Here is a 16,302-nt window from a genome sequence, read left to right on the forward strand (position 1 = left end):
GGAAAGATGTTGTGAAACTTGAAAGGGTTCAGAAAAGATTTACAAGGATGTTGCCAGGGTTGGAGGATTTGAGCTACAGGGAGAGGCTGAACAGGCTGGGGCTGTTTTCCCTGGAGCGTCGGAGGCTGAGGGGTGACCTTATAGAGGTTTACAAAATTATGAGGGGCATGGATAGGATAAATAGACAAAGTCTTTTCCCTGGGGTCGGGGAGTCCAGAACTAGAGGGCATAGGTTTAGGGTGAGACGGGAAAGATATAAAAGAGACCTAAGGGACAACATTTTCATGCAGAGGGTGGTACGTGTATGTAATGAGCTGCCAGGGGATGTGGTGGAGGCTGGTACAATTGCAACATTTTAAGAGGCATTTGGATGGGTATATGAATAGGAAGGGTTTGGAGGGATATGGGCCGGGTGCTGGCGGGTGGGACGAGATCGGGTTGGGATATCTGGCCGGCATGGACGGGTTGGACCGAAGGGTCTGTTTCCATGCTGTACATCTCTATGACTCCAACAGGTATATACTCTCTGGATCTGAAATATTCACCACTGTTATCAGTCACTGTGGAGAGAACAGCCAAGTAAATAGGGGCAATTTTCTCTGAATACGATTGGCAATAAATGCACTGGTCAAGGATAATGGAGGGGATTATGTTTAGAGCCAGAGAAAATGGGTGACATCCTTAATGAGTACTTTACTTCGGTATTCACCAAAGAAAGGGTTGTGAGGGATGTTTCGGTTAGGGAAAGGTTTGTGAATAGTCTCGCGCAGGTCAACATGATGAAGGAGGATGTGTTGGGCATTTTGAAATGCATTAGGGTATACAAGTCCCCAGAGCCAGTCGGGATCTATCCCAAGATACTGTGGGAGGCATGGGAGGAAATAGCTGGCTCCTTAACAGATATCTTTATATCCTCTTTGGCCTCAGGCAAGGTTCCTGGGGACTGAAGTTTAGTCAATGTTGTTCCTTTATTTAAGAAGGGAAACTGAGATAAACCAGGTAATTACAGGCCAGTGAGTCTGACGTCAATGGTGGGCAAGCTTTTGGAGAAGATACTGAGAGTGGGGGTTTATTCACATTTGGAAGCGAATGGACTTGTTAGTGATAGGCAGCATGGCTTTGTGTGGGGAAGGTCATGTCTCACCAATGATTGAGTTAATTGAGGAGGTGACAAGAATGATTGATGAGAGAAGGGCAGTGGAGGTTGTTGACGTGGACTTTAGTAAAGCATTTAATAAGATACCTCATGGCAGGCTGGTACAGAAGATAGAGTCTCATGGGATCTGGGATGAGCTGGCTAGATGAATACAAAACTGGCTTGGTCATAGAAGTCAGAGAGTAGTGGTGGAAAGGTACTTTTTGGAATGCAAATCAGTAACTAGTTGTGTTTCACAGGGTTAGTGCTGGGACCTTTATTGTTTGTAATGTATGTATATATATATGACCTGGAAGTAAATGGAGGTGGCCTGATTAGTAAGTATCCAGATGGCACCAAAATTAGCAGAGTTGCAGATAATGATGAGGATTGAAAAAGGATGCTGAAGGATATAGATAGGTTGCAGATTTGGGCAGAGAAATGACAGATGGAGTTTAATCAGATAAATGCAAGGTGATGCATTTGGGAAAATCACATTCAATCGTGTAAATGTCAGAACCATTAGGAGTATTGCCATACAGAGAGATCTGGGCGTACAGGTCCACAGGTTCCTGAAAGTGGCAAAACAATTGGATCAGGTGGTCAAGAAGGCATCCAGCACACTTGTCTTCATCAGCTGGAGCATTGAATAAAAACGTTGGCTAGTTATGTTATATTGTACAAAACTCTAGTTAGGCCACATTTGGAATATTGCATGCAGTTCTGTTTACCACACGACCAGAAGGACATGGATGCTTTGGAGAGGGTGCAGACAGGGTTTACCAGGATGTTGCCTGGTCTGGAGGGTTTTAGTTATGAGGAGAGGTTAGATAAACTTGGATTGTTTTCACTGGAAAGCCTGAGGCTGAGCGGTGGCTTCCTAGATATCTACAAAGTTATGAGAGGCATAGATTGAATGAATAGTCAGAGGTTTTTCACAGGGTGGATAGGTCAAGTACAAGTGGATTGAGGTTCAAGGTGAGAGGGGCAAGTTTAGATCAGAAGTGCAGAGAAACCTTTTCATGCAGAGGGTGGCAGGTGCCTGGAAATGATTGCTAGCGGAGGTGGTGGAGACAGACATGTTAGCAACATTTAAGGCATATCTTGATAGACATGAATGGGAGGTGAATGAAGGGATAGATACTTTGCATGGGTAATACGTAGTGAGTCTAACTAAGGATTAAGAGTTGGTGCAGGCTTGGTAGGCTGAGGTTCCTGTTCCTGTGCTGTATTGTATTGTATATTCATATGAGACTGTCAATGTATTTTAACAAAGGAATATAAGTTTTTTTTATACAAAAGAAAGACAAAAAAAAGGACATCTTTGAAATATTTTCACAAATAACAAACAGAAAGATACAATCCTTTTAATCTCAGTAATAGTCTTTACATCACTCAACTCTAATGTGGCATCACTCTTTTCATAATTTTAATATTTTTTAATGAATGACGAGTTACAAACATTTCCTTTTGGGGATTTTCCGCACATTCCCAAGTCCTTCTGATCTTATCTTAAAAAAAAATCAGAACTCCACAACACTGAAAAGCAAAAATCCATCTTGACTCTATTTTAAAAGCAAGTTCCCATGTAATAGTGGTAATTATAAATATTTGATCACAGTTTGCAGAAGACTAATGTGTAGAAGCAGCCCCTTACTCGTAACGGAAACTAATGTAGTGTACAAAATCCCATGCAAGGACTGCACAAAACACTATATAGGACAAACAGGAAGACAGCTAACGATTCGCATCCACGAACATCAACTAGCCACGAAATGACACGACCAGCTATCCCTAGTAGCCACACATGCAGACGACAAGCAACATGAATTTGACTGGGACAACACTACCATTATAGGGCAAGCGAAACAAAGAACAGCCAGGGAATTCCTAGAAGCTTGGCACTCATCCACAAACTCCATCAACAAACACATAGACCTGGACCCAATATACCGGCCACTACAGCGGACAGCTGAAACTGACAACCGGAAGCGGCAGGGACAGGCCACTATAAATGCCGGAGGAAACACCACAGAAGCGCTTCACAGGAGGCTCCCAAGCACTGAGGATGTCACCTAGACAGGGGACAAAACGTTCGCAACAAAAACTTCCAGCTCGGCGAACAGAACCACAGCAACTGAAATCATCAGAGAATAAAAATTTTATTTTGTAAATAGAAATACATGGGGAAGTAAACATTACACAGGAACTTCTTACAGATCCTGGCGCAGCCATCGAGTTCCTTACCGATGATGGTGTATTTCTATATTCCAATGGAGTTCCACAAATGTTCTTACCTGCCTAGAAACTGCCATCCCACTCCATACTTGCATTCAGCACATTCATCCTGGACTTCCTCCAAGAGCGCGGAGAATTAAGCTGGAGATTAATATCAGAAGCAAACAAGACTTGTTTGGGGTGGGGAGGTGGGAAGATAAAATAAATAATTAAATAGTCATAGTTAAATGCCGATGATTTGCCCTGTGACTGATCACATCAATTTCCCCTCCCACTCCACCAAAGACATGGAAGTCCTGGGCCTATTCCACTGACAAATCCAAGTTACCAGACGACTGGAGAAAGAACCCCTCATCTTCCACCTTGGGACCCTTCAACCACACGGTATCAACGTCGACTTCACCAGTTTCCTTATCTCCCATCCTCCCAACCTCATCCCAGATCCAACCCTCAACTCAGCACCACCATCTTGAACTGTCCTACCTGTCCATCTTCCTTCCCACCCTATCCACTCCACCCTCCCCTCTGACCTACCACCAACACCCCCCACCTGCATCTATCTGTCATCTTCTCAGCTACCTTCCTTCCACCCCCACCCTCCTCTTTATCTCTCAGCCCTCTTCCACCCCCATTCCTGATGTAGGGCTCACACCCAAGACGTCGAATCTCCTGCTCCTCAGATGCTGTCCAATCTGCTGTGCTTTTCCAGCGCCACACTTTTGGACATTGATTCAAAGGTGCACCATAACAGAACTTGGTGGAGATGTTGCAGAAAGGAGTAGTTATACTTTTTTATTGGGGAACTGAGAATGTGTGAGAGTACCTTTGTCATACTGATATCAGATTACAGATAACTGGAACCTGAGTCTGTAATGCTCCAGAAGGATCTCCTCTCTTACCATGCTTTTTGAATCATTACGTCTAATAAAGCTTATAAATATTCATTCAGATCAGTGCAGGTATCGTCTAGTTAGATGGTCTTGAAGATTTTAAAATATGGGGCTGTGAATATTTCCAATGCTGATACAGGACAATTGTCTTCCTGTGGACCTCCATCACCAGGATGTCTCCCTTCATTGCTGAGCCATCCTGCAACATGCTACAGTGTACCAGTTACAGCACTTCATACCCTCGGTGGAAGTGAATAAGATGAGCCCACATATACTGCTCCATAGAAGTTACATCGAACCAACCAACGAGTACTAAATTTGTAGGGCATGCTTTATCACTCACAAGCAAATTCACATTATGCTAATTTACAACTCGGACCAAAGTGAATCCAGACTTTTATCCAGGTTAAGTTTAGTTGGCACCCAGTTGGCACCTGTATTCACTCTTTGGCCAATCTAACCCAAACAGCTTAGATCTTAACTGAGGGTTTCCGGCATTTCCAGGTCTTCAGATTTCCAATGGTTATGAAATTATTTGGTGTACTGTTTGGAATAGTGCTTTGTGCTCCAAAATCACATGAAGGCATGTTTACATTAATTCGGGTACTGCGTGGTTTTCAGGCCATATTTCACAGTTCAAGTTGGGAGAACTTGTAAGGGAAAGAGTCTTTGATATTAATACAGCGATAATTTTGTGTGTCTGAGTACATTGTCTGTTCTAGAATTCGGTATCAGAAGTGAAATCCAATGTTGAAAAGCAGTTCAAGGACCTCACGGAGGCTGTTCAAGTTGCACAGAGAGAGGTGCTTGGTTTTTTGGACGAAAGTGAACAAAAGTCACTGAAGCAGGCCAGTGGGATCCGAACTCACCTGGAAAACAATAGCATACAGCTGAATAAGACCAAGCAACAAGTGGAAGCCTTGATGAAGTTGAAGAATAGGGTGCAGTTTTTACAGGTGAGCAATACCACAGGTGCATCAGCATGTTTTCAAGTTTATTATCGCCATGGTCAACCACTCATAATAGCTGTGGTTCTGTTCGCCGAGCTGGAAGTTTTTGTTGCAAACGTTTCGTCCCCTACATAGGTGACATCCTCAGTGCTTGGGAGCCTCCTGTGAAGCGCTTCTGTGGTGTTTCCTCCGGCATTTATAGTGGCCTGTCCCTGCCGCTTCCGGTTGTCAGTTTCAGCTGTCCACTGTAGTGGCTGGTATATTGGGTCCAGGTCTATGTGTTTGTTGATGGAGTTTATGGATGAGTGCCAAGCTTCTAGAAATTCCCTGGCTGTTCTTTGTTTCGCTTGCCCTATAATGGTAGTGTTGTCCCAGTCAAATTCATGTTGCTTGTCGTCTGCGTGTGTGGCTACTAGGGATAGCTGGACACGACCTAGGGTGGGCGGAGATGTAGTCCAGGTAGCTGTGGGAGTGGGTGTGCTTGTAGTAGTTAGTCAGTCACCAGAGATGGAGATGGAGGTCGAAGAAGTGGAGAGAGGTGTCCAAGATGGACCAGGTGAATTTGAGGTCAGGGTGAAAGGTGTAGATGAAGTTGATGAACTGTTCAACCTCCTTGTGGCAGGGCTTGGAGGTCTTTGTCGTGATGGGTAGATGTGTACAGCGATGTGTTGGGGGCCGGGGAAACAAAAATCTTGGAGGAGGTGTTGGGCATAGGTTATGCCCCAAACATAGCTGGGGAGTTCCGATTCACAGTGCTCAACCTCATTGTCCGTGAACCCCCACACCGGCTGATTCTACCTCCTACCAAAGATTTACAAACCTGACTTCCCCAGTCAACCCATTGTCTCAGCTGGGTCCTGTCCCACTGAACTCATCTCTGCATTCCTTGACCTGTCCTGTCCTGTCCTGTCCCCCTTTGTCCAGGAACTCCCAACCGACATTCAGGATATGACGAAGGTCTCCAAGTACTCCGTTTTGTCCGCTCACGCTGTCCCAACCAGTACCCTTCTGCTGAAACCCTCATCCGCCTGGCTGAACTGGTCCTCGCCCTAAACAACTTCTCCTTCCAATCCTCCCACTTCCTCCAAACCAAAAGGGTAGCCATGGGCACCCACATGGGGCCCAACTATGCCTGCCTCTTCGTCAGATGCGTGGAACAGTCATCTTCCTCAGTTACACCAACACCACGCCCCAACTGTTCCTTCGCTACATCGATGACTGTATAGGCGCTACCTCATGCTCCCACAGGGACGTTGAACAGTTCGTTAGTTTCTCAACTACCTTCCACCCTGATGTCAAACTCACCTGGACCATCTCAGACACCTCCCTCCCCTTCCTGGACCTCTCCAGCCCCATCTCTGATGACATACTAACTACTACCAGCCCACTGACTCCCACAGCTAACTGGACTGCATTTTCTCTCACCCTACCTCCTGTAAAAACAGCATCCCTTATTTCCGGTTTCTCCGTCTCCGCTGCCAGGATGACCAATTCCACCTCAGAAAATCCCAGACAGCCTCCTTCTTCCAAGATTGCAATTTCCCTTCCCATGTGGTCGACGTTGCCCTCCAGTGCATGTCCTCCACTTCCCGCACCACCGCCCTTGAACCCCACCCTCCCAACGCAACAAGGACAGAACGCCCTCTGGTCTTAACCTTCCACCCACCAATCTCCATTTACATTGCATCATCCTCCGCCACTTCCGCCACCTACAAACAGACCCCACCATTAGGGATATATTTCCCTCCCCACCCCGATCAGCGTTCCGAGAGAGACCATTCCTTCTGCGACTCCCTTGTCTGGTCCACAACCCCACCAGCCCACACTCCACTCCCGGCACCTTTCCCTGCCACCACTGGAAGTGCAAAACCTGTGCCAACACCACTCCCCTCACCTCCATTCAAGGCCCCAAAAGATTCTTCCACATCCGACAGAAATTTACCTGTACTTCCACAAATGTCATCTACTGTATCCATTGCACCCTCTAGATATGGTGTGCTCTACATCTATATCTGCCTACTTGCAGATCGTTTCAGAGAATATCTCTGGGACATCCTCACCAACCAACCCCACTGCCCTGTGGCTGAACACTTCAACTCCTCCTCCCACTCTGTCAAGGATATGCAGGTCCTGGGCCTCCTCCATTGCCAAATCCTTACCGCCTGATGCCTGGAGGAAGAATGCCTCATATTCTATCTTGGGACCCTGCAACCACACGGGATCAATGTGGATTTCAACAGTTTCCTCATTTCCCCTTCCCCCATATTATCCCAGTCCCAAGCCTCCAACCGGCCTCCTGACCATTCCATCACCTTTCCCATATATCCACTCCACTCTCCTCTCCTCTCTGACCTATCACCTTCTTCCTCACCTTCATTCATCTATCACATTCTCAGATCCCTTTCCCCCAGCCCCACCCCCCCTCCCATTTATCTCTCAGCCTCCGGCACACAGGCCTCATTCCTGATAAAGGGCTTATGCCCAAAACACTGATTCTCCTGCTTTTCAGATGCTGCCTGACCTGCTGTGCTTTTCCTGCACCACACTCTTGACTATTAAATATATATGTAGCTTCTAGTACATGAAGGTACATAATATTGTGAACCTGAATGTTAATCCTAAATTGGTTGCAAACCTAATTCTACGCAAACTTGGAATTATTCAGAAAATCTTGTCTACAGGTAATTGGAAACAGCTTTTCATTGAGTACATTACTATATGAATAGACTTCCTGACTGCCTTTTTAAGGTCACTCAATGATGAGAGGTGCTTGGAACCTGAGAAATATTGGCAAGAAGGCTTACTTAAGAAAGCACAAGGAATTCGTTACATTTGGACTCACTAACTAGAGATGTAAATTTTCTGAACTGTCCTTTTTTTTTGAAACGGCATTTATTTACATTTACTGTTAATTCCTTGCATCTAATACTTTTCAGTGTATTATGGAAATTATTATTTAGGAATTTTGTGAATGGAAGAAAAGCAAACCTGATGATATGCTGCCCAGTGTGTACATTGGCTTGATCGACAAACTTGCTGGAATTAGTGCTGCTGTTTCAGAATCGACAGAAAACATTAAACAATTGCTACAGACTTCCTACAAAGAGAAGTTGAATGCATATTCAAAAGAAGGTTTGTTCATTATTTCTCTTTACTATTTCTTGCACTTAAAGCATTGTTCATTGAATTCTAATCACTATGCTAAAGTAACAGCTCCTCCATTTATCAAGAAAAGGTGAAAGACATTGTAAAACTTATTGTTCACCAGCTTATTGTACAATCAGTTTGGCCAGAATTTGATAGAGTCGGGCACATCATGGTGCAGCCAGTTAGACTATTTCCATCACTATTCAGCTCAGAAACAATTTTCCCATCACGTTACTGGATGTGCAAGTGGTTAAAAGACAAAAACAGTGCATCCAAGACAGTGGAGAGCAAAGAGATCAACAGCGTAGCACCTTAGTTTAGGAGATTTAAGGACTTATAAAAAGGAAGGAGGAAGTGAGAATGTTCAAAGGAACATAGAAGAGTAATAAATACAGAAAAATTAAGATCAAATTGAGAGAGTTAAAAAAAGACATAAAAGTAAGAAAGCGAAATTAAAAGTGTAAATATAACATTATGCAAAATATTCAATTTACTATCTGAAGAAATGAGACCCCACACTAAATTAATTGTTCATTTTCAGAGAAATTGATTGATGGTCATTAATCACATTGGGATCAGGGCACTAATGTTCAGATAAGATTTGCCTTTTGTGGTCAGTTTAATGGGCATTTCAAGTCAAGTACAGAAATGACTTAAAATTTGTGGGCACCTTAAGGTGAAGTTAATGTCCCAGACAGTTATGGTAATCAATCGTTCATGCAGTCTTTCTTTCTTGTCACAGGGTAATTTATATCTCATTATTTTCAGAATGATTTGCCCAATATATTTACCCAGGATTTTTATTCTAATGGAATGTTCTTAAGTGAAATTTTAGTCACTGTATTCCTTGAAAGACTAATTTTGTCAAATAGAAAAACGAACATTTATAATTGACTGTCTGGAGGGAGTACTGCTGGTGTTGTGCTCACACACAGTGAACCAAGAAATATTGGGCTAAGTTGCACCATTGGAACTGTAAGCCTGGCATCAGGCTGATTACAAAGTGTCAAATGTGGATATGCGCATGGTGGGATATTGGTTGTAATCTTCCCAGAGGAGGGCAATTAAGAAATTTTACCAGGCACCAATCTTAAATAAAAGATGACGGAATGCCAGAGGATGTGGAGGGTCAATCAGATTGTCCACCATGATGGCCTTGTGGCAGTGCTGGTGGAAATGCCATGCGACACAAGATTGAGGCCCCAATACTACTGATGGGGTCAGCAGCCAATTTGTCACACCCAACACTATCTGGTGGATCTGTAAAATTTGCAAGCATTATCCGCAAGACTGACAATTTCACCCTTGAAAGTAACTTAAGTGTTGCATCCCAATCCTGACGTTACTTCACCCATCACGGTGGGGTGGAAGGAAGGGCAATGTTGGCGAGCTTTGATCAAGTGGAGAATCCAGCAGCTTTTATTGGCTAAATTGGTGTCAGGCGATATTGGAGCAGTGGGATGCTCTGTGCCTGTTAACAGCAATTTCCCAAGGTCACATACCTCTTCAAACACTTGCTCCTTAATGCTCTCTCAAACTTGGCCTTCTTCCCTGTTTACTAATGCCTGCCAGTCAGTCCTTACTGATACCTCAGACTTACACTGATACTGACGGCCGCTTCTCCAATCTGGGATAAGTGGATTGGTTGACAGATCTCTAAGGAGTGTCTTCCTGCCTGAATTGGGGAGATTGGTGAGCAGGTGGAGGTCTTGCCCAGAGCCAATTAAAACCTTGCCAACTGTCAGAGTCATGGGCCAGCTAACCCCTTTGTGAGGGGACTGTCATTTGTAAGGGGGTCATAGGATGGATGGGGTGTGTGTAGGGGCATGGTACAGGGGAATTTGGAACCTCCTAAAATCGAGCTCATTCATAGAAAGCCACCAAGTTAAATAATTAAGACAGGCCAAATATTCAAAGCATGTCTGTATAAGTTTTTTATTTGTGTTTATTCTTCTCTGTTTTTAGAGCAACTGGGATTTAAGACAACAGTGGCTGTGATTTGTGCTTTAAAATATGGCCGACGTGAAAAGCAACCAAGGACAAGGAATGATTTTCTAAAATGTGAGAATCTTCAAACTGAGCTTGACATTTGGATAAGTGCTTAACCTAATGCATTACATTTTATTTTACCATTTTCAAGAGGTGCTTTTAGCTCAAAGTGATAGATGGAGACTATCACTGCAAACTATGGAAATAATACCTGATGTTTTAAGAGTACTATTTAGTCAGTCATTTTTATCATTGATGTATTAATCTTTCACAATTTAAGCCCTTCTGTTTGACTAAGTTGCAGTTTAGCTGGATTAAATTTGCGTGGTTTGGGGATTTCTGTCTGTCATTCTGAGAGAAGCAGTGTTTGTGTACTTCTTAGGATGCAGGCAGCTGAGAATACAACAAGAATCTGACAGAAAGAACATCCAACTCTCAATTGAATGTAACCCCATTTAATTTAGCACAGAATTGATTTATAATTTTCCTTTGAGTCTGTTCTATCGCATCTTCTCCATTCTGGAGAGAGAAACACCCTTTAGCTTCCAGTCTAAATTGTGGCTTGCTGTGTTAAAATGCATACAGTAATTCTGTGCTCTGACTACATTAGATGTGTTGTTCACATCTGTAACATTGATACATCTAAGTATTTTGTACAGTCAGCCAACTCAAAAAGGATTACATAGGTTACACTTGTTTTGTGATGCTGGATACTGAGATATTAATTTATTTGATAATGTCGTGTATGAGTCAGTTATTAGCTAAATTCACCAGATAACAGATTCAGGTGTTACACAACTCACGGTCAAATCGTTGAATATTTTCTGTAGAGTGTCGGGCTTGAGTTTGAATGTATTCCAGCAAAACACATTTTTCTGTCTTATATTTTTCTTTCTCATATCTACCATGAGTATCAGCTTCAGTAGTGGCTTCACTGGCACATTTCCCGTGGCAATGAGCTTCAGGCCACCAGTGCCAAGAATTCAAAATAACACAGGGACTGAATATAAAATAAAACTGGAAATGCTGGAAATAGTCAGCAGCATCTATAGAGGCAGAGAGAGAGAAACAGAATTAAGGGAGGTGATTTTGCCTTATCGAATAGGGACCTCACTATCCTTGTCAAATGGGGGCCACAACCCTATACAATGGGCACAAAATCATTGAAATTAAATCAGAGAGTGCTGGGAAAGCCCAGAAGGTCTGGCGTTATATCTGAAGAGAGAAACAAAGTTTACGTTTCAAGTCTAATGTCTCTTCTTCACAATATCATTTGAGGTGTTGGTTGGCTTGACTTTTTGTTGAAATCGATTCATGGGATGGGGGCATTTCCAGCCAGGCCAGCATTTATTGTCCAGCTCTAATCATCCAGAGGGCAGTTGAGTGTGGTTGCTGGGGGTCTGGAGTCACACGCAGGCCAGACCAGCTTCCTTCTCTAAGGGAAATGAGTGAACCAGATGGGTTTTTTCTGACAATTGACAATGATTTCACAGTCATCTTCAGATTCCTAATTCCAGATTTTTATTGAATTCAAATGCTACCATCAGTTGTGGCAGGATTTAAACCTGGGTCCCCAGAACGTTATTGGTTTTCTGGATTAACAGTCCAGTAATAATAACACTAGGGCCCTGACTGCTGACTGGGGAGCTGGTGAGATACTCACGCTGACTGTTCCAGAGAAAGTCCATTTAACCAAACATTGATCAAACTGTGATTAGGCGAAACTGTGATTCCCCCGGAACCAAGACACCTGAAGTGGAAATACTGCCCAGTCAGACCCACCGTGAAACTAGAGGCCGATTTCTTATCTCCTCAGCAGTACCATAGTGAAAGCTGTGGCTGCACTTGGAACAGCGATCCCTCCAATCCCAAGGCCATGAAGGATTCAGGGCTAGCATAATAATCACCAATAAGCAATTCTGAGGAACAGTGACCTGACTGCGATTTTATCCAGTGTGGGACTGGTCTCCAATGCAAACCAGGGAGCAGGTTCTCAAAATCTGGTGGCCTATAGGAGGTTCTCCAAACCTGAAGAAGCAGCAGGCTGCCTCTTAAGGATGCACGGGTGGAGGTTGTACTGGCCTCCCCTCTTGAAACTTTAAAGTAGAAAACGGATTCAACCGTTAGGCCGCCATTGTGGAGAGTGACGGCAGCAATGACCATATGAGAAGGCAATAAAGCCTACGTGAGCACAAGCTCCCATATACAGGGAGCCCTATAAGCAGCTGGCCTAGGCCCCTGCCCTGCAGGATTGACCGGAAAAATCCAATTCACCTCTGATAAATTAATTAGTTTCCATAATTTGGCTACTGCAACTTATGGTCAGGAAGCTCTGCCTCTCTCCTATTATGTAATTCTGGGGCATGGAAAAGTGTTATTGGAATGAATTTGCACACCAACCTGCCCTAATCTCTTTGGGAGTCAAACATTCTCCCAAAGTTTCGTGATAATGACTAAGAACCGCCTCAGAATTTAAACCTATCTCAGGGGGAACATAAACAAAGAAGTGCTAATATAGGAGTGAAAATAATAAACAGAATCATAAAGCATGGAAACAGATCCTTCAGTCCAACTCCTTCAGGCTGACCATCCATACCTATCTGAACTAGTCCCATTTGCCAGCATTTGGCCCATATCTCTCTAAACCATTCCTATTCATGTACCCATCCAGATGCCTTTCAATGGTGTAATTGTACCAGCCTCACCCACCTCCTCTGGCAGCTCATTCTGCATACGCAACATCCCTCAGATCCCTTTTAAATCTTTCCCTTCTCACCATAAACCTATGCCCTATAGTTTTTGACTCCCCCACCCTCAGAAAAAGACCTTGGCTGTTCATCTGATCCATACCCTCATGATTCATACCCTCATGATCCATACCCTCATGATAAACCTGCATAAGGTCACCCCCCAGCCTCTGACAGTTCTTGGAAAAAAGTCCCAGCCTATTCAGCCTGTCCCTACAGCTCAAATCTTCCAACCCTGGCAATATCCTTGTAAATCTTTTCTGCACCCTCTCAAGTTGAACAACATTTATTGTATAGCAGGGCAACCAGAATTATATGCTGTATTCTAAAAGTGGCCTAACCAATATTCTGCAACGTGACATCATAATTCCTATACTCAATGTTCTGACTATTAAAGGCATGTGTGCCAAACACCTTCTTCACCACCCTGTCTACCCTGATTCCACTTTCAAGGAACCATACATTTGCATCCCTAAGTCTCTCTTTGTTTGGCAACACTCCCCAGGGCCCTCACATTAACTGTGTAAGTCCTGTCCTGGTTTGCCTTACCAAAATGCAGCGTCTCACATTTATCTAAATTAAACTCCATCTGCCACTCTTCGGCCCATTGGTCCATCTGCTCAAGGTCGGAGGTTGGGCGCTTGCTGACTTTTTGGTGAAGGCATCTTCAAAGTTACATTGAGAGAACTTATCTCAGGACTTAACCTGTGTTTTACTGGATATCCAAATGCTTGAGGCTGCCAATCACAGTGTTATCATATCCTGATGGGCAGATTAAAACTACTTTGAATACACTCTGGTTCTGTCACCTATCTTCCATGTATTAACTGATATACGGACAGAATAACATTTTAGTCATGTAGAAATAATTTCATGTTTTATTTGCAAATGAAATACTTCTGATTCCACTTTGTGCAAATTGGCCTTCGTTTCCAGATGCTGCTACTTTGGCATTTGACCAGAATACAGCCCACAGATATCTTCGCTTCATCAATGACAATCTCAAGGTCTCCAACACTTCACCCTGGCTGCAACAGTATCCTGATCACCCTGAGAGGTTCGAACACTGGCGGCAAGTGCTGTGCACAGAGAGTTTTTACATGGGCCGATGTTACTGGGAAGTGGAGATCAGAGGAGAGGGGAGCCATGTTGGCATGACTTACAAAAGCATTGATAGAAAAGGAGACAAAAGTAGTGGCTGCATCACAGGCAATGATTTCTCCTGGTGTATCCAGTGGACAGGTAAAGAATTCTTAGTCTGGCATGGTGGTGTGGAAATGCCAGGGAAGGATGAGAAGTTCAGCAGGATAGGAGTGTACTTAGATTATCAAAACAACATCCTATCATTTTACGGTGTTAGTGAAACTATGACCTTGATACACAAGTTTGAATCTTCGTTCACAGAACCATTATGTCCTGCATTTTATCTTGCAAAAAAGGAAGCATCAGTTTCTCTGCTTTTACTTGATGTAGAAGCTGTGCAGAATACAAAACCGATGTAGAATCAATTTTAGGCTTGTATTTAATGGTGTAGTATTCTCCCCCTCTAGGTCTACACATTGAGTTCAATTTCACATCACACACCATAAGCTCACATTCACCTCACTTGTGAGAACAGCAGTAGTTCAAAGAGGAAATGGTCAGTGAAGTAGAGGATTGCAGCAGTTAAGTGATTTATCTGAAAATACTATTTCTTTAAGTACCATCTCTCTAAAATCGACCCCATCTTGATGATAAATAATTGAATTACACAAGCAACAGAAGCAGGCCATGCAACTCCTCAAGCTTCCTCTATAACAACTCTTATATTTAGGGTATCTGTCACTCATGTTTCCAGCTTTTCATTTTCTCCTATTTGCAAAGTGTCTGCTCTGTTTTGTCTCCTCATTTGTTGTGTGATGAATATTTTTCAACAACTGCTCCAGTCAGCCAGACGTTCTAAAATGATAACCAATTCTTACTATTAAGGTGTAAACTACGTTTTTTAAGAACGAGAGCGAATAATAAAAGGACTAAATTCTGTTCTGTTTCCCATTTATTTCTTCTTCCTATGTTTCACATGGATCAGGGTCCAGAATTTTTCCTTAATTCGCGAGTTAAAATTCTGCTGTGTCCAGATGGATAAAGGCATGGTGTAGTAGTGGTCGGTGATAACTTTTAAAGTTGGTGATGACACATTAGGATGGTTGTGGTATACAGAAATGTGATTCTCTATGCAAATAGATACAAGGATCTTCCAGAATCAGGTTTTGAGGAGACTTGAATTTGGGCACTTAGCTCACAGCCTATTGTGCTGTTTGTTGTATTCTGTTCTGATGTTAAAAGTAGACTGAGACAAGACTTCAGGAATAAGTAATTAAACCTCTCAAAAACCAGAGGAGTTTTGGTCATGTGACATTGTCCATGCCCATGTCAATTAGTTTAATTAGGCAAATTTCTACGCCTCTTTTTAAAGCCCATCATTCACTCCAGGGATTAGCTATGGGCCGTTAGCATCGCTGCAGGCATAATGCCTAGTTATTACAAACCAAATTATCTTTGCTAAGAAATGACATGCTTTGGAATAATTCTAGGCAGAATGGGCAAATCACCAATTCTACAACTAGTCTGATGATTTGAAATTGTTTTGTTCTAAAACGATGGAGTAAACCATCAACAGACATGTTTGCTCACCTGCACCTAAAGCCAACATGTGAATTTCTTGAGACTGAAACAAATTACAGATTTTGCTAAATGACCTCTTAGTGAGTTTTGAGAAGATTTGTAGCTCAGGTTGAGGTTCTGGATATGGGTTTGCTTGCTGAGCTGGAAGGTTCATTTCCAGACGTTTCATCACCCTACGAGGTAAAATCTTCAGTGGGCCTCAGGCGAAGCACTGTACATGATTCCTGCTTTCTATTTATATGTTTGGGTTTTTTTGGGTTGGTGTTGTCAACTCAGCACCGCCCTCCTGACCTGACCATCGTCTTTCCCATCTATCCACTCCACCCTCCTCTCCAACCTATCACCCTCACCCCCACCTTTGTCTACCTATCACATCCCCAGCTACCATCCCCGCCCACCTATCCCCCTCCCATTTATCTCTCAGCTGCCTCCCCACCCAGCCCACAAGCCTCATTCCTGATGAAGGGCCTATGCCCAAAACATTGATTCTCCTGCTTCTCGGATGCTGCCTGACCTGCTGTGGTTTTGAAGCACCACGCACT

The 16,302-nt window shown here is 43.4% G+C and overlaps 1 protein-coding gene across 1 annotated transcript in view; it reads left to right on the top strand.

Annotated features, from left to right (window-relative positions):
- The window catches only part of ftr42 (finTRIM family, member 42), a 25,818-nt gene extending 9,977 nt beyond the window's left edge, over nt 1–15,841 (top strand). The window contains exons 3-6 of the mRNA XM_043714493.1: nt 4,986–5,219; nt 8,174–8,345; nt 10,326–10,421; nt 14,033–15,841. Coding sequence (XP_043570428.1) covers nt 4,986–5,219; nt 8,174–8,345; nt 10,326–10,421; nt 14,033–14,598 — 1,068 coding nt within the window. The 3' untranslated portion in view covers nt 14,599–15,841. The remainder of the gene's footprint in view (nt 1–4,985; nt 5,220–8,173; nt 8,346–10,325; nt 10,422–14,032) is intronic.
- Nucleotides 15,842–16,302: the final 461 nt, after the last annotated feature.

This window comes from Chiloscyllium plagiosum, chromosome 24 (genome assembly GCF_004010195.1).
Source record: "Chiloscyllium plagiosum isolate BGI_BamShark_2017 chromosome 24, ASM401019v2, whole genome shotgun sequence".
NCBI classification, from domain to species: domain Eukaryota; kingdom Metazoa; phylum Chordata; class Chondrichthyes; order Orectolobiformes; family Hemiscylliidae; genus Chiloscyllium; species Chiloscyllium plagiosum.